General features: G+C 35.7%; 1 protein-coding gene across 1 annotated transcript in view; it reads left to right on the top strand.

Moving 5' to 3' along the window:
• SCN2A (sodium voltage-gated channel alpha subunit 2) overlaps nucleotides 1-22,352 on the top strand; it is an 80,764-nt gene that overhangs the window by 30,233 nt on the left and 28,179 nt on the right. Inside the window, exons 7-17 of the mRNA XM_040604433.1 lie at nucleotides 705-977; nucleotides 4,435-4,498; nucleotides 5,064-5,205; nucleotides 6,007-6,213; nucleotides 7,628-7,918; nucleotides 11,138-11,518; nucleotides 12,536-12,668; nucleotides 14,302-14,540; nucleotides 15,466-15,639; nucleotides 17,363-17,719; nucleotides 19,305-19,784. Of these exons, the coding sequence (XP_040460367.1) occupies nucleotides 705-977; nucleotides 4,435-4,498; nucleotides 5,064-5,205; nucleotides 6,007-6,213; nucleotides 7,628-7,918; nucleotides 11,138-11,518; nucleotides 12,536-12,668; nucleotides 14,302-14,540; nucleotides 15,466-15,639; nucleotides 17,363-17,719; nucleotides 19,305-19,784 (2,741 nt within the window). The remainder of the gene's footprint in view (nucleotides 1-704; nucleotides 978-4,434; nucleotides 4,499-5,063; nucleotides 5,206-6,006; nucleotides 6,214-7,627; nucleotides 7,919-11,137; nucleotides 11,519-12,535; nucleotides 12,669-14,301; nucleotides 14,541-15,465; nucleotides 15,640-17,362; nucleotides 17,720-19,304; nucleotides 19,785-22,352) is intronic.

The raw sequence follows: 22,352 nt of genomic DNA on the forward strand, positions 1-22,352 counted from the left end.
TTCAAAAAAGGTCAGCCTTTGAGTTTAACAAATTCTTGCATGAGATATTTGCAGTAAACAGCCTATGTGATTTGCATCTTATGACATCAAGCTTTCCTTTACGTGTTTTAAATATAAGTTATTTTTAAGCTTTCATACTGATGCAAATTTTATCATTTATTGCAGGCACTTGATATAGCAACTCAATTCAGTTTTAAGTCATGTATAAAAAATTAAACTCTAAAGGATAGCATGGACCATGCATGGGGTATTTTTTTAAAGATGTCTTTCTTCTCCAAACCATCACCCCTCTTATGATATCATTCAAATATGCACTTATAATGTCTTGGTACTGGGTTTACTAATGCAGAATACTTTTCAGAAGGTTCATATAAGAAAGGTTTGGGCAAGAAGCATCAGCTAAAGTAACGATGCTTTTCTATGCAGGGTTGAGATATAGCATGAATAATAAAATCACTTGTTTTGGCATAAACAATATGTTTGGTATATGTAGTTTTTATTTCTGTAAAACAGGCATAAACTTACAGCTTTTCATTCATCTTCACAAGTAATAAGGCTTTTCATGAAAATTACTGTATAATAAATATTAGACTCATTTAGTTGTCATTTTGCATGAAATCTTTATCTTGTCAGGTAAAAGCACTTGAATTTTTGTGTGTTTAGTATCTGTTTAACATCATAATAAAAATCTTTTCTCTTTGCAGGCTTGAAGACTATTGTGGGAGCCCTAATTCAGTCTGTGAAGAAGCTCTCGGACGTAATGATCCTGACTGTGTTTTGTCTGAGTGTATTTGCACTAATAGGGCTGCAGCTGTTCATGGGCAACTTGAGGAATAAATGCCTGCAGTGGCCTCCAGACAATTCTACTTTTGAAACAACTGTTATTTCCTACTTTAATAGCTCTATAGGTGAAAATGGTACATATATTAATACAACAATGACAACATTTAACTGGGATGAGTACATCGAAGACAGAAGTAAGAGTTAATTGTATAATCTACTTCATTGATTTTTCTGGAAATTTTTTAAACAGATACAAAAGCATCAGTATCTCTCTGTTGCATTTAAAATGGTGTAATCTGTCAAAAAGACAAAAGCACTCATTTAGTGTAGTAAATAAAAGAACAGTCATAATGTAGTTTAACATACTCATAATATTGTGTTTGGTACAAAAACACCTTTTTTACCTTTTACTGCGTATGACTTTTAGAGTAAATCCCTATTGCGGTACAAAGCAGAAATTTCCGTCCTAGCTTCAAGCTTCCTGAAGTAGTGTGACAGTCCTAAATAATATGGGATCTGAAAAAGTATAGCTACGTTAGTGCAAGATAATGCCCAATATCATAAATCCACATTTGAAGATCAGTTAGCTCATGAATCCTGTCATAACACGTAAATGCAGCTGCATTGTTTCCTCTGGAACTTGGTGTCTCTACAGTATAGTCCCTTGCACAGCATAGACATGCCTTGATGAGAGTGCTGGTGATTTATCCCGTGCTTGTTCTTCTAGCAAAATAAGAACTAGATTTCATATCATGTGTCTTCTAATTTGTTTCTTACCTGTGGAAAATCAAAAAAATAGCATTTTGGTCTCCTTTGTACCTTATAATACAGTATTTTCACTGCTTTAGGTAGTTAACTTCACTACTGTGTTAATGAAAACTGTTTTAAAATTCAGACAGAACAACTCTGAACATATCTATGGGAGATTGCTATTCTGTCTTTCATCATGGTAAACAGCTTCAGTCTCTCCTGTTTATTCAGTGTTTTCTATTTATTTTAGTGTATTAGAGTTTTAACTTTGTAATTAGGCATAATCTTAATTTTTTTATAAAGTGTATAAATGTAACTGATGCCTGTATCACTGGAAGTTAGGAAACCTCAGTTTGACAGCTAAATGCTTTTGGATCCAAGTCTCATTGCCTTATAATCTTTTAATACACTTATCTCAGCATGCTTGTAGTATCATAGAAATGTCATCTTGGAGAAGAGCTTGGATGATAACCTATTCTTACAAACGTCTGAAGAACAGATTCCATTCCATTCCCCTTTAGCTGTTTCTGGTACTACAGAAGACAAATAGAAAGGTTTTTTTTTTAAAATGTCTAATGTAAATTTTCCTGATTTCAGATTGAATATATTACTGCTTCTCCGGTGGTCTTAGAAATAAGATAATCTTAGACTACTTTCTATTAGTCTGTATGATATTTTAAAACCTTTATCTTCTTTATTTCTGGTCTTTTCTAAACCAAGCAATCCTATTTTCTGTTTTACATTTTATAAACCTTTTTTCACATTTCTTTGCTTTTTTGGACTCTTTGCAATTAGTCTGGGATTTGGGTTGGTTTAGGTTTTGGTTTTGGTTTTTTTTATGGTTTTGTTTTTGTTTTTTTTTTTTTTAATAAGATGCTCAAATCTGGTACTTCTCTAATAAAGGGACAAATCAGAAGTAATTATCTCATGTGCCATATATGAAACATTCCTGTTAACACATCTGAAAACTTATATCATTTTTATATCAGCACTGTATTGTTGATTCACAGTCAACTTGCAGTTCTTGAGTCACTGCATCTTTTTGTACAGCAGTGGCTGTGGCCAGATCCTGTCTATTTTGCATTTACGTATTTGATTTTGCCTTGTCAGCTGTAGCATTTTCCACTTGTCTTTGTTGAAATAAATCAAATTGCTTTTGGACCAGCTTGTCAGTTTGTAAAGGTCATTCTAAATTTCAATCATCATCTCTCCTAGCTTGATGTCTTCAGAATACTTGATGCATTTTTTCTATTATTTCATGTCTTGAGTTGGCAATGAAACTTGTGAATGTATAGCACAAATCCCTGGAGGATGTTCAGAACGATGCCCTTGTGAATTGACATTGCGCCACTGGCGATTGCTCTCTGAGAATCTTTTTTCATATATTTTGTGATGATTCCAGTCAGAACATATCTCCTTTATTTGCTTATGAAAGTGTCATGTAGGACTTGCACCCATGACTGTTGTCCTGTTACTAAGTTGGCAGGAGACAGGAATAGTTTTATATATGATGTATTTTTTACAAACTCATATGGACTATCTTTATTACTTGATCATTATCATCTTTGTATTGAGATAATTATTATGTAAATGTTTTCCAAAATAGTGGGCTGAGAATTGAGCTGACTGGACGGTTTAACAGGATCATTTGCTTACCAGTGGAGGAGCTGTGCCACATAAGAACATGAATTAGGCCCACAGACAGTTTTGAAAATCCAGCTTGGAGCCTATCTGCATCTTTAAGCTCTTTAAGTAGGGGTTAGATCTCTCACAAGGCATGACTATGTGAGCACTGGAATGTCTGAAAATCCACTATTTTCTTATCTGATATCTGAGGGTAGATTGCAGATGCCTAAGTTATTCACATAATATACCTCTCTCTAAAATAAGCTGATTTTATGCTGTCTCTGTTCTATGCTGGTGGTGACAGAGGAGAAGCGGTCAATAGGAATTGGTTGCAATTGTCTTCTTGTCTCCTTAGCATTAGCCCTCAGTTAGTTCATGCCAGCTAAGCTAGTGCATGCCAGCTGGAAGTGAATCTCAAAGGAACCATCTGCTTCCTGGGAACAGCTAGAACATACCTAATTCTGGCAACTTTAGCTTAATATGACACCTGACCCAAAAATCTCCACTAGAGATTCCCATTTTACCTTAAAAATTCCAAACTAGGAATTGATGGCAAATTGATTTTCTCTTTCTGCCTCAAAACAGAACAAAAAAAAGAAAACAATGTGCCAGGGGCTTTTAAGACTTCCACCTCTTTAAATTATATTTTACCTTATTTTAGTAGTTAGCCTATTGGCAAAATACATATAGATATTTCAAGTACATTCCTCTGCTATAGAATTTTGTGTAGTAATTTTTTGTAATGTACAATAAAAGCCTGGTTTCTCCCTCAGCTGCTCAAGTCAAGATCCAGTTAGCAATTTCTTATGCATGTTGTGTTATGTTTTCATGCTGCAAAAATTTCAGTACTTTTTCAAGTAATATTTAGATAAAATAGTATGTAATGAAATAACACTACATGATATATATGAAAATGCATGAACAAAGGCAGGGAATTGCCCTTATCCTTTGTCTTGGTTTGCTGGTATTTGTTCACTCATTTGTTGACATAAACAATTTGGTATTCCACCCATTGTATCTTACTAATTTGGGTAGGCTACTGAGAATTATCTGTACAACTACCTTTCTATTTTCTAAAGAAAGGCCAGCTTCAAGACTCTATAGTCAAAACAGTATTTTTCATGCTTTTTTTAATTCCTAATTATTATATATTGCAGTTAAACTGTTAGCTCTGCTTATTTCTGTAAAGTGTAAAGGTCTGTATCATTGCTCAATTTCCATTTGGTATAAATGATCTTTCTCATAACCTTTTTAATTTATTTTTTTTTAAAACAGGTCATTTCTACTTCTTGGAAGGACAAAATGATGCTCTGCTGTGTGGCAATAGCTCAGATGCAGGGTAAGAAAATGATCATCATTTTTCATCATGCATCAAGAAAAAATAATTAGCTACTTAGAATAGCTCAGGTGGTCAACTGTCGTATCAACTGTACATGCAGTTGCAAATTACCAATGTTTTGCCATTGAAGCTATACCTGAATATAACCATCTATGTGATTTGAGTTTACACAGGCACCTTCATCAGCATCTTAGGCTAATTTTGTAAACGTAACCACATGATTGCTATGTGCATAAATGTTGCTGCTAGCTTGCTGACAACTGTTTATCATCAGCCATGCTAGCTGACATTCTCTTTTCCTGCTAGAGATGTGTTGATATGACAAATTGTGGGGAAGGGTAGATTACTATTAGTTATATTATTGAAGTATTGAAATATCATTAGGAAATGGAATTAACATTTGAAAACCAGTAAGACATATATTTTTATCTTAGGTATGTAGAATAAAATTTTACTTGTTCATAATTTCATTAGCAATTGGTACTCCTGAACAATTTTGTGATTTACTATAGCATATCGTAATTTAGAGTAGTTGTTAAAAATAGCATTTCCTCTTCTTTTGTAGTCAATGTCCAGAAGGATATATATGTGTGAAAGCTGGTAGAAACCCCAACTATGGCTACACAAGTTTTGATACATTCAGTTGGGCATTCTTGTCACTGTTTCGATTGATGACTCAGGACTTTTGGGAGAATCTTTACCAGCTGGTGAGGACTTATTAAAATAAACAGCACCATCACCAATACCATTACTACATAGTACTTGCATAGTTATTTTCATTCCCATGTCCCTAAGGTCTTTGGGACAGAAATCATCTTTTATTTTGTATATGTAAGCTGTCTAAAACAATAGGGCCCTTGTTCATGATTTAGGTTCTCATGTGCTACTCAAATACATAATAGGAAATAGCTGCTATTTTTAAAGGTGGTTAAGCGTTATTCTTTTCACAAGTGAGTAAATGAACTTAAGTTGTTAAAGCTTCTTACCCAAACATGCTGTAAATAGATGCGAGTTAAATTGATTTGAAGTTAGTACAAATACGTTGTCTTTAAAAAGGTTACATCTCGTCCCTGAACTACATGTATCCTTAACCTGAAGGACAGTGATGTTGTGCAACGTGACATTTTGTATACTGCACTGTCTTTGTGGCATTGTAGTTTGGGACTGATGAGACAAGAAGGTAAGATGCTGGTTAGTGGCCCCACTACTGTTAGATTTAAAGGCTGTAATATAGACAATATAGTGGGGGCAGCAACTGCTACTCATTGGCAGAAGTTCTGAAGTGTTCAAGCTACAGAATCTTACTTACCTTGACCATAGTATACACAAAACTTGGATTTTTGTACACATAGCCTGGATATAATCCTATTTTGTATATGGAAAAAATAATTTTGTGCTAATACAAAACAATCTTATAATGTGTTTCTAGATTATGACACAGATGCTACCATATTACGCAACAGTATTTAAAAGTCTGCTAAAAATGTGAATTACCTCTTTTTCTCCAGACACTGCGTGCTGCCGGGAAAACATACATGATATTTTTTGTTTTGGTCATTTTCCTGGGTTCTTTCTACCTGATTAACTTGATCCTGGCTGTGGTCGCCATGGCCTATGAAGAGCAAAATCAAGCAACCATGGAAGAAGCAGAACAGAAAGAAGCAGAATTTCAGCAAATGCTGGAACAACTGAAAAAGCAACAGGAAGAAGCTCAGGTATCCCTGTAAAGTAAAATTCCTTCTTCCATTCATGATTGTGATTGGATACTTTATGTCTACATATGAGAATACTTTTACTCCCCTACTCCTAACAATAGATTAGCTTCAGCCTTATAAATTCCTTTGTTTTGCAAACAGTCTTTAATGTTTTCCATTGCACTGCTTCTGCTGGCTTGAGTGGACCTGTTAATTCGTGGCAAAAAATGATAATCAATAAGCCAAAGTATTGGATTTTCAAATTAGAGATGGAAATTAGCTTTTTTACTGAGCACTTGAACAAGTTGCTCAGAGTGCTTGTGGAATCACCATCCCTGAAGATAATCAAAAGCTGTTTGGATGTGGTTCTGGTTGCCTGCTTTAGGTGATCCTGTCTGTTCTGGGGAGTTGGACACGATGGCATCCAGAGGTTCCTTTCCAACCTCAACCATTCTGTGATTCTGTGAAATGGAGATGGAGATGTGAGGGAAAAAATCCCAGGAATTCTGCTTATTTCAGCAACAAAAGCAAATGTATTGGAGGTGTTGTGGAAGAAATATTTTGCTTCAGCAATATTTGTTTTTTTTTACTCCTTTCCCAGCTCTCACAGCAGAAAGCCGTAGTGCTTCAGTTTTAAAGAAAACGGGAAAAAATTGAGAAACTGGGGAAATGCTTCTGTGGTACAGAAATCATGATTACATACTGCTTTGAATTTCCTTTTCATTTTTTGAAGACTCTGAAAACTTTAATAGGATAATTGATAATGTCTGCTTGGCGTGTAGCCACATAGAGCAGAAGGTGCTCTGTGTCTTCCATGTAAGCACATGACTAGTCAGCAATAGGGGGTTTTGTTTGTTTGGTTAGGTTTTTCTACCACAACTTATAAATAACTGTCAATCAAATCCTCCACAAATGTTTGAAACTTCAAACAACAACAGGCCTCTAATAGCCTGCAATTTAACTCAAATCTCTGATAATGATTTGCAAAACTGAGACAAGCAATGTTACACCAGATCTTTAGTAGACTAGAGAGCATTCAAAGTCCAGCAAAATGGTGTAAGAAAGTGTTGCTTTCTGTTAACAGGGATTTTTCCTGTTGTTTGAGCTTTGATCCCTTCCTTTTACATAGTATTTCAGGTGAAAAATTCATTGCAACATATTCCTCCCATCTGAAACAGATGCTTGTTAACTCGGTTCTCTGACAGCACAGTTTTCCCTTGGGCTGCTCTAGCTCCTGGTTTACAGAGCAGTGGCAAATTATGGTTCCTGTGCTATTTCACAATTTATACTTGTAAGGATATGCTGGGTTCAGTGAAGTGGGATCATTGCTTTTATTTAAAAATATATTTTTTTTAAGAATGGCAATAAATTTAAAATAGTGAGTGATGTGTATTTGTATAAATATTGTAAATTGCATATGTGCTTGTACATATAGGCAGCAGCAGCAGCTGCAGCAGCTGACTCAAGAGATTATAGTGGAGTAGGTGGAATAGGTGGATTCTCCGAAAGTTCTTCTGAGGCGTCAAAACTGAGCTCAAAGAGTGCTAAAGAGAGGAGGAACAGAAGAAAGAAAAAAAAGCAAAAAGAACAATCTGAAGGCGAGGAGAAGGACGGGGAAGAATTTCACAAATCTGAATCAGAGGACAGCATCAAAAGGAAAGGTTTCCGATTTTCCATTGAAGGGAATAGACTGACTTATGAAAAGAAATTCTCTTCCCCACACCAGGTACCATGGTATTATTACCTCTTAAACACCTTTGTTGTTTGCTTATCATACAAAATGAAACACTCTAAAGTAGCTTGGTCAATTCTTGCAAAAGATACTACAGATTCTTTAATACCTTAGATCAAAGTATGACCAAGTTAATACTTGCAGCCAAAGATGAAACTGTAAGAATTTGAGATATTTTGTTTCATTCTTAATTTGTGTGAAAAATCAAAATAATGTGTATTAATTAAAATGAGTTGTATTTCAACTTTCTTAATGAAAATGGACCTATCTCCCCATCAAGATGGATGTATTCAGCATTATCAGTGGCTTCAAAATTTGGTGCACACATACAAAGGAATTTAATGTTTTACATGAGAAAGGTACTAAAATGTGGGATGCAAAAACCCCCGTAGAAATTGCATAAATGTTCATGTGAAATCTGACAAATTAATTGATATTAGACCGTTAATTGTGTTATCTTCAAGAAGGTGGAAATATGTGTGGCAACGTGTCCTTGCATGTGTTCTCTTACATTGAAACACCATGACTCAGCGCCATCTGCATCTCTCCATCCAGACATCTATTTAATTTGTTAGTTTTGTTATATTACCCCTTCTAAACTTTTCAGAGCTCCTCTTCATTTGCCGACCTCCGACTCTCTCCTCTTCAGCACTTCCAAGGCCAGATCTCACATCCACTCTCCTTTTGCTGCTCCTTTGTGTGCCTCAATATGCTGCTTCCTTTTATGTCCACCTTCTTGATTCTCCCTGGTCTTTATGACTTGCTTTCTCCCTCCTTTTAGTCACTGTTACTAAACTCATTCCTTCCTTTTTAATCCTCTTCTGTTACTGTCTCTGGAAAGCCTGTTTCATCCCTAAATAGATCATGAGCATTCATATTCTCTTCATGTATCACTTTCTCCAGCTCCCATTCTCAAAGAAGCTCAGAACTCTTCATCCAATATTTTATTAAGGACTCTCCTTGTTAGATCAGACTGTGGTGGGAAATAACACTTTTAGCTTCCTGCTTCTGGCAAGTTAACTCCTCCTTCCACTTACTTCCTAATGTACTTCCTTTTTTAATAGTACTGCATCCTTCCCCACCACCCCCTGCCACCCTTGGTCTACCACCATTTTGTGTTGTTAACTGTCTAGCTAATCTCTGTAAGACTTCACTGCTGAATTGAGTTAGTTCATGATTCATTCTGTTCCTTATGCAGATTTTCACACCTATATCCATTGACTTCAACTTTGTGTTGAAGACCCATCTAATCCCTTAGGTACATATTCTTCCTTGTGTCTTCATTCAGACTGCAGCCTTATTCAACTGCAGCTCAATTCATCCATCTGGTAAGAAATGAAGCATTCCTCATACAATTTGCTTCTCTTACCTTTCATCTCCAAGTTCATTTACAGCTGTTTACTCTGACAGTCTAGCAATCCCCTCCCCTCTGGTTTTCCAGCTCTAGTTCCTTTTCACTCTGGATTCTAGCCACTCAACAGAAATGCCACTCACCAGTTTTTAATAACCCTTTTCTAGACAAAACTCAAGTTTGTATCTCATTTTGACTTTTTCCTTGACATTTCACTTGCCTTCAATGTACCCAGCCATTATGTTCTTCTTGAAAACTTATTCTTCCTAATGTTCATTATTTCATTTCCTCTCGGTTCTCCTGGTGTAGTTATACTTTAGAAGATTCTTTTACCCCTTTATCCTGTTGATAGTTTTCTAAGGGATTTCCACATGACCTTTTGATAGTTCCTTCTCTCTTTCCTTTTCTTTTTTTTTTAACTCTAAATGTACAATTGTAAATCATTTTTAACTTGGACCTTTTTCCATGTCCCAGTTACTGCTGTATTCATCAACAATGTTGTTGCAAAGAGCACTAACCTATCTCGTTGCCTTTACCTAATCTGCTAGTAAACATAATCTAACTAAAGATATTTTAATACCATAAAACGAACTGTGCCTAAAGTTCCCCCCAACCCACCTTGTGTACTTACAGTAAACAAGTCCCAGCTTTGATTGACCCATGCCAGCATTCATAACCTCCTGTTAAATTTTCAAAAGTTTCTTTGAGCTCTTTCTGGTATGCTGCCCCTCATGCTTGGAAGAAGCTCCCATGGGTTTCCACAGAACACTTCATTGCTTTCCTCAAATCCCTCTTTAAAACTCTCTTTTACCATGCTGCCTACAGAAAGCTTGACAGGGAAGTGACTTCAGGTGAGCTAAGACCACTGTTTATCATACCCATCAATTTTGCCTCCTTGTATTCCCTCTCTTTTTGTTTCCATCTGTTGTGTTACGCTTAGATAAGAAGTTCCTTGCAGAGTGCCTTTTTGTTCTGCATTTTGCAGTACCTAGAACAATGGGGCTCAGGTCCATAAAGATAAGTTGCAGAAGAGAAACAAAGACACTGCTTTGTTATTTATCATCTCTGCTGTTCATAGAGGTCTTGGGTGAAATCAGGTACTAATGCTAATCAATCAAGTCAAGAGAATCATTGATATGAATTAAAGTTAACAATCTGTAAAATTGTTTGCAAGATTAGAGCAAAATTTGCAAGATTATTTGCAAGATTAGGGATTTTTACTCTGATCTTGATGGCAGAATGTTTACTCACATGGGTAAATTGGCAAACATTAGTGAGACTACTTACGCAAAATTACAGGCATATGTTTGCATATTCAGGATAGCTAAGAAAAACAAAAGATAAGATAAAAAAAACTTATTGTGGCCTACTTGGCTGGTATATGGGGAAAAAAAAAGTATGTTTATTAAACTAGGCAGTATTTGGAGCTACCTTTGTGTGCAGACTAAGTCACAGGAAACTTGCCTAAAATGTTATTTACTCAGCCTGTTGGACTAATGCCAACCTGGGATAAATAGTGTCTAGATGTGCTTGCTCAGTTTATGAACAATTGGTAATAAACCGGGCAGAATGGCAGAGGAAATAAGTCTGTCAAGCAGTTTCTTTTACTCTAATTAAACCAATGATTTAATATATCTGAAGTGGTGAAACAACTAGTCTTTGTCTGTCACTTACGTGCTCTTTGTTTACTACCCAAAAGGGAGGGTACGGGGGCGGGGGGTGAGGAGGGCTGTACCAGTTCATTTCTTTGTAGATGACCTTACCCCTTAAGACATATTAACACTGTGGTTTTTTCCTCTGTATGAAAACATTATATTTTAAATTATTTTTATCTGATAAACATTGTTTTTATTTGCCTACAGTCTTTGCTGAGCATTCGAGGCTCCCTGTTTTCCCCAAGACGCAATAGCAGAACAAGTCTTTTCAGCTTCAGAGGTCGAGCAAAAGATGTAGGATCAGAAAATGACTTTGCTGATGATGAGCACAGCACTTTTGAAGACAATGAGAGCAGAAGAGATTCTCTCTTTGTTCCTCATAGACATGGTGAACGACGCAACAGTAACATTAGTCAGGCCAGTAGGTCATCCAGGACAGTACCTCCACTTCCAGCAAACGGGAAGATGCACAGCACTGTGGATTGCAACGGAGTAGTTTCTTTAGTCGGTGGGCCGCCAGCTTTGACGTCACCTACTGGACAGCTTCTGCCAGAGGTGATGATTGATAAAGCAGCCACTGCTAGCAATGTAAGGAAGTCTGCAGTAGCTCAGGCATGATGTCCTCCCCCTCTGTGATCAACTACTGTTTCTACAATATTTAGTCACTTGGGAATGATTCCCTTTCTGACCAAGCTGTGAATGCTCCTTTCATATATTCCAGTTATAAGCTAAAGTAGAAACTGAAATTTTATAGCTCTCTAACTAAATATGTGGAAAATATATGCTAATTTACTGGGAATTAACAGAATAAGATAGAAAACCACTGAATAAATGTAGTATGTGTAGTCTTACACCCTTTGATTCATTATGCTAGCTGAAGACTTAACTGGAAGGTTCTCATTCAAATATCAGACAGGATATAAAAATGAAAAAAATATTAATTTTATTTACTTAATGGAATATATTAAATGAGTATTTAACTTCCCACTGACTATATGTGAAACTTATGAGTAACACTGATAGTACAACTTACATGGGTTGTGATACTCTTCCTGTAACACAGTTAATTTTTCTAGTTTGGTTTTTTTTTTGAGATGTCAACATTATGAAATATTTTTGCTTTTATTTTGTTTGAAAACGTGCTAGAAAATTGATAATTTATTATAAATTAAGAGTTATCTTAAGAAAATACACTTATATGTGTTTTTACTGCTAGCTGTGTAGGGTGTGCATTTTCATGTTTAGAAAAAGACTTCACTGCCTAATTAGAAAGATATTTATGGCAGAGCTTATTGACAAGCATTGTGGAACTTTTTATAGTCTAAAAACTATTCACAGTCTAAAATATGTTTTAAAATCTCAGCCCTGTTTCAGAAAAAAACTTAAAACCATTTTTTAAGCACAAGAGCAATCCTATTGATGTGTCTGACTATTTACAATATACAAAGTTAAGCATACAGTAGTCTATTGCAAAACTACAACATAAATGGAGCATGATGCAGGACAGCAAAGTGTTTTAAACCATTGTACTTTTATAATAATTTACAGTGTTATTCTTACTAAATGAACAATCAATAGGTTATTTTATCAGTGTTTTATTTTCAGGGCACTACTACAGAAACTGACTTAAGAAAGAGACGGTCTAGTTCTTATCATGTTCCTATGGACTACCTAGCAGATCCTAGTGCAAGGCAAAGAGCAATGAGCATAGCCAGCATGCTTACAAACACAATGGAAGGTATGTAACACAGAATTGTTATATGATGATACCATAAAGTGCTATTAAATGTATGATAAATTAAGTAGTAATGGTGGTTTAAGGCAGCTATTTCAGCTTAAAGGGTACAAGCAAGATGAGATTTGTATATAGAGGTAGTGTTTTGATTTATTTTTAGAATGGACTGATGTATATGGAAAAGCAGTCAGGCTTTCAATATACTAATAGGTTTAAGGTGGAAGCAGCAAAATTCCAAGTTAAATGAATGCAGAAAGCAATTGATCAATGCAGTGTTTTCTAGACAAGTTATATTTTGGTGTAAAAGGTCTTTTTAGGTTAATGAAATGGCTATGCTTCTTGCAGTAGAACAATCCCCTTCTACCACTTCAACAGACATGCTGTTTCACAAAGGAAGGATTACATTATTCTTTCTGTAAGGCTAAATACAGTGAATCTGAATCATGGAATTAAACAACTACTTGCAAAAAAGGGCAAAACATTACTCTGAGGCTTAAGTGACTGCCCAAAATAGCAAACAGGAAGGTAATAATGAGCAGTTTTGCACATGTGGACCATAACACTGTCTAAATACTTGTCTGACTTCTGTTTTTTTCTAAGCGTTTATCTTTTATGACACTTTTAAATATTTTATTCATTCTATGTGTAGAATCATAGAATGGTTTGGGTTGGAAGGGACCTTAAAGATCATCTGTTTCCAATCCCCCTGCATGGGCAGGGACACCTTCCACTAGACCAGGTTGCTCAAAGCTCCATCCAGCCTGGCCTTGAACACTTCCAGGGATGGGGCATCCACAGCTTCTCTGGACAACCTGTTCCAGTGTCCCATCACCCTCACAGTAAAGAATTTGTTCCTAATATTTAGATCTACCACCTTTAATCTTAAAACTCTTACCCCTTGTCCTATCAGTACACTCTCTGATAGAGTCCTCCCCATCTTTCCTGTAGGCCCCCTTTAAATATTGGAAGGCTCCCTGGGGCCTTTGCTTCTCTAGGCTGAACAACCCCAACTCTCTCAGTCTGCCCTCAAAGGAGAGGTGCTCCAGCCCTCTGATCATCTTCATGGCCCTCCTCTGGCCTTACTGTAACAGGTCGATGTCTTATGCTGGGGACCCTGGAGCTGAGCACAGTACTCCGGGTGGGGTCTCACAAGAGCTGAGCAGAGGGGGAGAATCACCTCCTTTGAACGGCTGGCCACACTTCTGATACAGCCCAGGATGAGACTGGCTTTCTGGGCTGTGAGTGTACGTTGCCTACTCATACACAGTTTTTCATCCACCGATACCTCCCAAGTCTTTCTTCACAGGGCTGCTCTTAATCCACTCATTGTCCAGCCTGTATGCCTGATTTCTAAGACAAATTTCTGTTTTGCATACTATGTGGCATTTGCTTGTGAAAGGCTATTTTATCTATTGAATATTTACTATTCTTTTTATATCAAATTCAAAAGTGGGACAGATTATTTTTAATTGTAATTTCTTTTGACTGACAGTATCCTTTGTTTCTAAAGGTCTACAATATCAACACAGTTTATCAACAGTACATTGGAAAACAGCTTTTAGGCCTCAAGGAAATACCCAGGTGATAATAGAATAGAAGAAATATATTTAAAATGTTATTTAATTTTTCTTTCTAGAACTGGAAGAATCCAGACAGAAGTGCCCACCATGCTGGTATAAATTTGCTAACACTTGCCTGATTTGGGACTGCTGTACTCCATGGCTGAAAGTCAAACATATTGTAAATTTGATTGTGATGGACCCATTTGTTGATCTGGCCATTACTATCTGCATTGTCCTGAACACCCTGTTCATGGCCATGGAGCACTACCCAATGACAGAACAGTTTAGTGGTGTGCTTTCAGTTGGAAACCTTGTAAGTCTTTCATGATGTGCCATGTATGTTAAATGCATTTTTTTAAAGTAAGTCCTTTGTGATCTAGGTACATCTGTTTAAAAGAAAACGTTGACTAGACATTTATAGGCTTGGGATGGTTGAGTTTAAATTTAAGCTGTACTGAATCCCTCTGTTGTCATGTGTGGATTTTGCCACTTTTGCTTTATAGAGCAAAAAATAGTAAGATCTGTTGAGTCGATGTGCATTTTGGTTTTTAAAACCTTCAGCTTCTGTAATTGAAGCTGGTTAAAGGAATTTATCTAATATGTTTTCTTGGATGGATACTTACACATCACAAGAGCTTTTGGTTCTATTCCCTCACCTGTTCTGCTCCACACTAGCACCTCCTGAGGTCCTGAGTGTTCAGGGAATTGTAGAGGGGAAAGACCCGGTAAGCACAGAGGATTTACTGCAACTCTGCATGAAAAGGTGAAACGGCATGACAGTGCCTTCTGTGGGTCATTCTGAAGAATAGTTCCGCTCAACTTTCAGTATATATTTTTTTCATAATAAAATAATTGTCCCTCTCATCAACTTATCTTTATCCCTAGAAACAAAAAGATTTCTGAAGGGCAAAGATGAGATCTAAGGGGGGGAAACTGAGCATTAACATCAGAAGAGATTCCGTGTATCAGTATTTATATATGCATGTTAGCATGCTAGATAAAACCCATATTTTTCCCATTTATCTCTTTTTCTTTGGAAACCGAACATTGTCATGCATATGTAAGCTTTAAATCTGAATTTAATTCCTAACTCCAGTATATGGTAATATAGAGAAGCTATTCAGATTTATCATGGATTGCTTGTTAAAAATATAACTTAACAACGGTTGATACCATTAGGTTTACTTTTAAAATATTTTTTCATTAAATTGGAATAAGAAACTGTCTTTTCCTTGCAGGTGTTTACTGGAATTTTCACAGCAGAAATGTTTCTTAAGATAATTGCCATGGATCCTTATTATTATTTCCAAGAGGGCTGGAATATTTTTGATGGTTTTATCGTGAGTCTTAGTTTAATGGAGCTTGGCCTTGCAAATGTAGAAGGATTATCTGTCCTTCGATCATTTCGATTGGTAAATATACTAAATAAAATATATTTTCATGTTCTGTTTTTGTATTTATGCAGTTACATTGTTCATTTTTCATTTGTACATTATGTATTTGGCTAACACAGAAGACCTTTTCATAAGAACTTACAAAATATTAAATTGCATACCCACTAGATGGCATGTATATATCATGTCAGGTTTGTCTTACATATTAACATCTATTTACTTAAATATTAACATCTTACATAATAACACCTATTGCTTCAAGATATTGTCAACATCAGTTCTGTTCTTGCAGTGAGTGTGCTTTAAGGATTAACTTTTTTTAATAGTAGTACCTATTAGAGTCTTTTTCTCCCTAGATGAGGAGAATAAAAAATGCAAAAGCCAGAGGCCCTCACTACCTGTGACTGAAGATCAGTAAATTACGTAGTAAATAATGGAATAGTCAATAAAACTTTATTGCCAGTTTTAGTTGATAGTCTTCCGTTACCAGCTGGCTTACATAGTTAGTTTCAGAAGAGAGCAGTGTAAAGTTTTTTCTTTGGATAGGGATTTTTCCTCACTGCAAGCCTTCTCTTTACCACCCTCTGCAAGGGTTCATCCACTAACAGCTTTTCTCTTTGGAAGTCACCACAGTATCTCTGCCTTTTATTAGATATTTCTGTCATCATCAGGAGCTTGATAAACCTTGGTCTTGCTGAAGACTAGGCTAGCATGCCAGCTGATGTTCAAATTGTTTTCTGAGAAGACCTACACAGTAAGAGACATGAAGTTAGACTTCCTAGTCATCAACCAGAAATTTTGCCTTAAATAAAGCAAAAAATATTTAACTTTAAATAAAAGCCCTTTAAAAAATGACAGGGGTTAAATTTGTTAATTTGCTGGTTCTCTGTATAGCTTTATATTGCATTTTGCCTAAAGTTGATTACATGTCTGGATTGACTTCTCCTTCAATAATAGAATTCTGTGTTTAACTTCACATCTATATATTTTAAGTTTCATGCCATGAAATAGTATTTAGATTTAGATTCTTTTTGGTATTCTCTTTCAATTGTCTGAACATTTCCTGTGTCTTTCCAAATAATTGCGTTTTGTCATTTTGTTTCAAGTTGTACTTTAATGTAACACTTTTCATTCTCTGGTTTTCTCAATGTTGACAAATTTTGTAAGACACATCACACTTATTTTAAATGACAGAAAAGACATTGTTAAAGGTGCTTGCGAGTAACTTGTATGCCTGTCATTAACAACTCTAGCTTGTTTCTCTTTCTAGGAAAACCATGTCTTCCATCTCTGCCCGTTTAGATGAGAGAGATCTGGAAGTGTGTATACACCTACAATCCTGTTAAACTGATCATGTTTCATATGTGCGGGTGTATTTTTAATAATACTCTTAGAGTTAACTAAAGGAAAAAAAGTGTTGTTCAACTTGTCCAGCAAGTACAACTTGTTTATAGATATCTAAAGTGACCAAAAGAGGTAAAGTCTCAATTGGAGACTTTGTGATAATTGCAGTGTAATTCAGATGAGCATAGAGATGGCATTTTTGATTTCTTATGACTTGCATCAGGGCTTAAGACCGCTGATGTCATTGTAGATAGAATTGGAAAAAAATTACCTAAAGTTTCTAATGGTTACAGGAGACGTGATTTAGACACAGGGTAACTGAAATATGAAATGTATAGCAATAATTTCATTACAATTAGTAACACAAATACCTGTATGCTATTATTCTGTTTTGCAGCTTCGAGTTTTCAAATTGGCAAAATCTTGGCCAACTCTAAATATGCTGATAAAAATTATTGGCAACTCAGTGGGGGCTCTGGGGAATCTGACCCTGGTGCTGGCCATCATTGTGTTCATTTTCGCTGTGGTTGGGATGCAGCTGTTTGGGAAAAGCTACAAGGAATGTGTCTGCAAGATCTCCAGTGACTGTGAACTTCCACGCTGGCACATGCATGACTTTTTCCACTCTTTCCTGATTGTATTTCGAGTGCTGTGTGGAGAATGGATAGAAACGATGTGGGACTGCATGGAGGTCGCAGGCCAAACCATGTGCCTTACTGTCTTCATGATGGTCATGGTGATTGGAAACCTAGTGGTATGTAATCAGTGGGGATTTTTAAAAACTATTAGAACATATTTCCTATTTTTTATAATTTTAAAGTCTGAGAGAACTGGAGATGGACATTAGGAGATCATGCAATTCACTTGCCCTTTCTCTAAACCAGGTTCAAATATACCTTGATCATTTTTGAAAAATGTTTGTCTACCTTTTCTTTTAAATCTTCAGTAAGTTTATAATCTCTTTAGTAAGATCAGTGCTGAATTACACTTAGAGTTAAAAATACCTTTTAAAAAAATCTACCTTAAATCACCTTTTACAGCCAATTAAACTGGTCTCAATAGTGATGGAAAACAGTTGGTCTTCATGACAACATCTATAATACTTCAGGGTTTACTGTTTCCACTTTTAATCTTCTCTTTCTGAAACAAAATAAGTCTAGCTGTTCAATTTTTTCTCATATGTGATGATTTCTAAACTACTTATCCCTTTTGCTGCTGGCCTCTGAATTCTTCCCAAACAGCATTTTGGATAGAGACACAAATACCAAATAATGTGGAATCATTACAATTCCATGTCTTACACCAAACATTCCTTGTGGTACAGCCCGAAGTGACACACAAAATTTCTGTACCAGCATTGCTTTCCTGATGCAGCCTATATGCACTTTTCCACAGTGCTTCCACCTTGCAGTTTTCATATCTTCTGTATATGTACCCTTCATTTTTCATAACCAACATTTTCAGAGTAGTGCATCAGAATTAAATGTGGTAATGATTTTGAATGATTTCACCAATTTACCATGGTTATGCCTATTTGTAGTTCTTTTTTGTTGAGTGCTAGCATCCCTTCTCTTTTTGGTATCACCCATGAATTTTATAAAGTTTAAATGGACTAATGTGAGAGTCCTGTGGTATACCTCTAAAATGTTCTTTAAGTTTGAACAAGAAGAATTGACAAACATAATTTAGATACTATTTTTAATCAGTTTTGCACATAATGTTGTAATTACATCTAGTCCAAATTTCTCTTGTATGATTGTAAAATGTCATGCAAGAAAGTCTGAAATAGTTTCCTAAAATTTAGGTGTGTCACATTTGTGGACTCTTTATCTCTCAGCTAGTTATCCTGCACAAAACAAAAAGAGACTGATATATTCTTGGAAAATACATAAGTTTATTATTTTTTGAATTAGAGACACTGAAACTATGGCCTGCTGAACTGTAGAAGACTGGGGTCTCTCTGCATTCCCCTTGTCTATGAACACTGTAGTGGATGTAGCTTGCATAAATTACTACATCATGTTGTATCCTGCTTGCTTATCTCATTCTCCATTTTGAGGCACAGACCTGAACTACTTCCAGTGTGGAGAAGAAAGTCAAGTAACAGCTCAGATTTTCACCTGTTAGTCAAGTTAAACATGCTAAAAATGTTTGTGGCAATTTATAATAAAAAATGGGGGACAGGGATTATGGACTGGAAAGAATAGTAGGAAGGTGGGTTGAATTAAAGTGCTAGCTGTGAAATAAAAATTATGTCACATTGAACTTCCCATAATGGAATTAGTTTTATGACTTTAAAATAAGAGATCCAGTATATTTTTCTCCTTACCGTCTTGTAGGTACTCAACCTCTTTTTGGCCTTGCTGCTGAGCTCATTTAGTTCAGACAACCTTGCTGCTACAGACGATGATAATGAAATGAACAATCTACAGATTGCTGTGGCAAGGATTCAGAAAGGCATAGATTATGTGAAGAGGAAAGTGCGTGAATTCATCCAAAAAGCCTTTGTTCGGAAGCAGAAAGTTTTAGATGAAATCAAACCTCTTGAAGACCTAAACAACAAAAAAGACAGCTGTATTTCCAACCACACAATAGTAGAAATAGGTAAAAACCTTGCCTATCTTAAAGAAGGGAATGGAACTACCAGTGGCATAGGCAGCAGTGTGGAAAAATACGTTGTTGATGAAAGTGATTACATGTCATTCATAAACAACCCAAGTCTCACTGTGACAGTGCCCATTGCTGTCGGGGAATCAGATTTTGAAAATTTAAATACGGAGGAGTTCAGCAGTGAGTCAGACCTGGAAGAAAGCAAAGAGGTAAGAGTATTTCTGTATTTAAAATTGATGCTTTGCTTTTCTTCCTAAGGTTTCTAGTGTTGAGTTCAAATCTCTATTTAATTACTCTGTAACAGCGTATACCAACTTGTAATGGCATTTAAGGTAAATTGATGGAAGGTTGTGGGTTTTGAAGAGATGGTAGTACAGTATTGCATTTACAGTAATGATCAAGATGTGTAAGACATTTTTTTTTAATTAATATTTTTTTCTATTTTATTGTGTTAAGTTAGCAAGAAAATGAAGCAATTTAATAGCCCTGGAGACCAAAAGTCTTACAAAATATGTGTGGGTTGTTGGAGTTTCTGCATGCTTATTTCATTAGTGCAATTTATTTACTCTTCTGTCTGCTTTCTGGAGTGCCTCCTGTCAAATTAACAATTCATTCTGATACTTTTAACCTATTTGATATAGTCAAAATACATCTAGATAACATTATAATTACATTTGACTACTGCACCAACATCACCAAATGATTTCATATAAATCGCCAATAATCTTTCTGATAGTAGCAGAACCACTGAAGAAATAATGGCCTTATGGTAAAAAAATGATGAAGCTTTATGTCTCAGTATAAGATCCTTTTATGCGGCTACCCATTGCCATTTTCAAAGCTTTCAGATATTTGAATCTGTTACCTACTGTGACCATAATAAAATTTACCTCTTTCTGGCACAACGTGCTGCCAAATGGACACATCCAAGCTAGGACTTGGTGAGTTACAGTGGGTGCTGAAGCCATTAGTATTGTGTTAACCCAGTGCTCTGTCCTGCACAATTGTACGTGGTGGAGGCACATCTCCTCAAGTGGAGTAAGTCTATACTATGCTTAATACCAATGCTATCAGCTTTAGCATGTGTATTTTTTAACAATACTGCATGCTATGGTGCAGACATAAACTAACGTAAAGGTTTTCATAAGTGATATCCCTGCAATTGAATCTGAGGGTATAAATATGAGTAAGATTCTAGTAATTCTCACCCTGAGATCCTTTTCTGTACAGACTGTATCACACATTTAGTCATATTTTCTTGTTTCTTATAAAAAATGTCTTTATTTATTATTATGGTTCTTTTGAAAATATTTCTTTCTGCAGATTGTTTGTATTAGTATTTCTCTTACTCTTCAAAACCATGACTTGGGTGTAGAACAAAGCAGAATTTATTGTAGTTTAACCTTTGATTGCTCTCTGTAATGAAGAGGGTATTTATATGAAAGTTTCTTAGTCTGAATGTAGGATTTTTGTTGATTGTATTTTATCTTTGTACATAAGATAAGAAAAGGAGTCCTCTTCAGGCACCTTTACATCACATAGGGCTAGTGCATTGTTCTGTGTTCCCATTGTTCTGCTGTTCCATTGTTCTATTGTCCCATCCTTAACTGTTTCAAAACTCACTGCTGCCAAAGGAGCAGCAAATTCTACTGCAAATCTGGTCAAATTCCACCTATCCGTGAGATCATCCATAATGATTGCATACCACAGTAGTGGCACAGGTTATTCTTCTGTCTTTTTGTAAATCACGTAGTTTCTTGTTATACACCTGGTCCTTCTGGGTTTGTTCTTTTTTCCTGCTATTCTTATGTTCAAGTCCATCTATGACTTCCAGCCCTTTCCCTGCTTAGCAACTAGTGATAGCCAAAGGATATACTGAATGTTTGGGAATAAAGTGTGTTAAGTTTAAAGTTCAGTACTAGGTAAGACAATACTTTGGATTTCTTTATCACAAAATATTTAGTGCTTAGTGGAGTAACAAATACCTATGTCATTCTTTATTTGTCTGTAAAGTTAGTATCATATTTTTATCAGTGTCAAGGGTGCTGTCAACCTAAACCTATATTTTTTTTTATAAAACATTCTAAATGCCTCAATTGCAACGTGTGAAGAAGATACTCTTAGTTTATTCTACAGATATATTGTAACTGGCAATGATGCTTCAGATATTACTGTACAAACAGTATGAAAAGAAAATCTGACACAGATACAGTCAGATGTTGACTGTGAAGTCCCAGTATGATCATGAGTATGCACTCAGGAAACCTCCTCTCTTAGTTTCTTATTTTGTTCTCCCACCCATATCATATTAATTCTGATAATGTTACTGATTCTGATACTGCCGCTACTCATGGTAGTAGTAAACCATGTTTTAAATTGTCCTATATACCTTTCCCATGCTTGTTCTTTTTTAAAAGTTATGAAGTTATGTATGTATTAACTGAAGTTTTATCAACCTAGATTATAGCTCTGATAATTTTTAATTGGCAACTTTTCTGTAAAAAGTAATTCGGAAGTTTAATTGGATTCTACTAATTTAGATACTATATGTCATTAAAATGACTGAGAAAGAAGTAACTTAAATATTTTCATTAGTGATTATTGGATGAATTAGCTGATGAAGTATGTTCTTAAAACTAATCAGGACTGTTCTGTACTAGTGCACTATTCTCCACTTCTTATTCTGAAGCTGCAATTGTGCAGAAAATAGTTTCTGATACACTAAACAGTGGTGGCAAGAAGGAACGTGATGTTTGGTAGTGCCTAATGATTAAGGC

This window comes from Falco naumanni, chromosome 8 (genome assembly GCF_017639655.2).
Source record: "Falco naumanni isolate bFalNau1 chromosome 8, bFalNau1.pat, whole genome shotgun sequence".
In the NCBI taxonomy this organism is placed as follows: Eukaryota; Metazoa; Chordata; class Aves; order Falconiformes; family Falconidae; genus Falco; species Falco naumanni.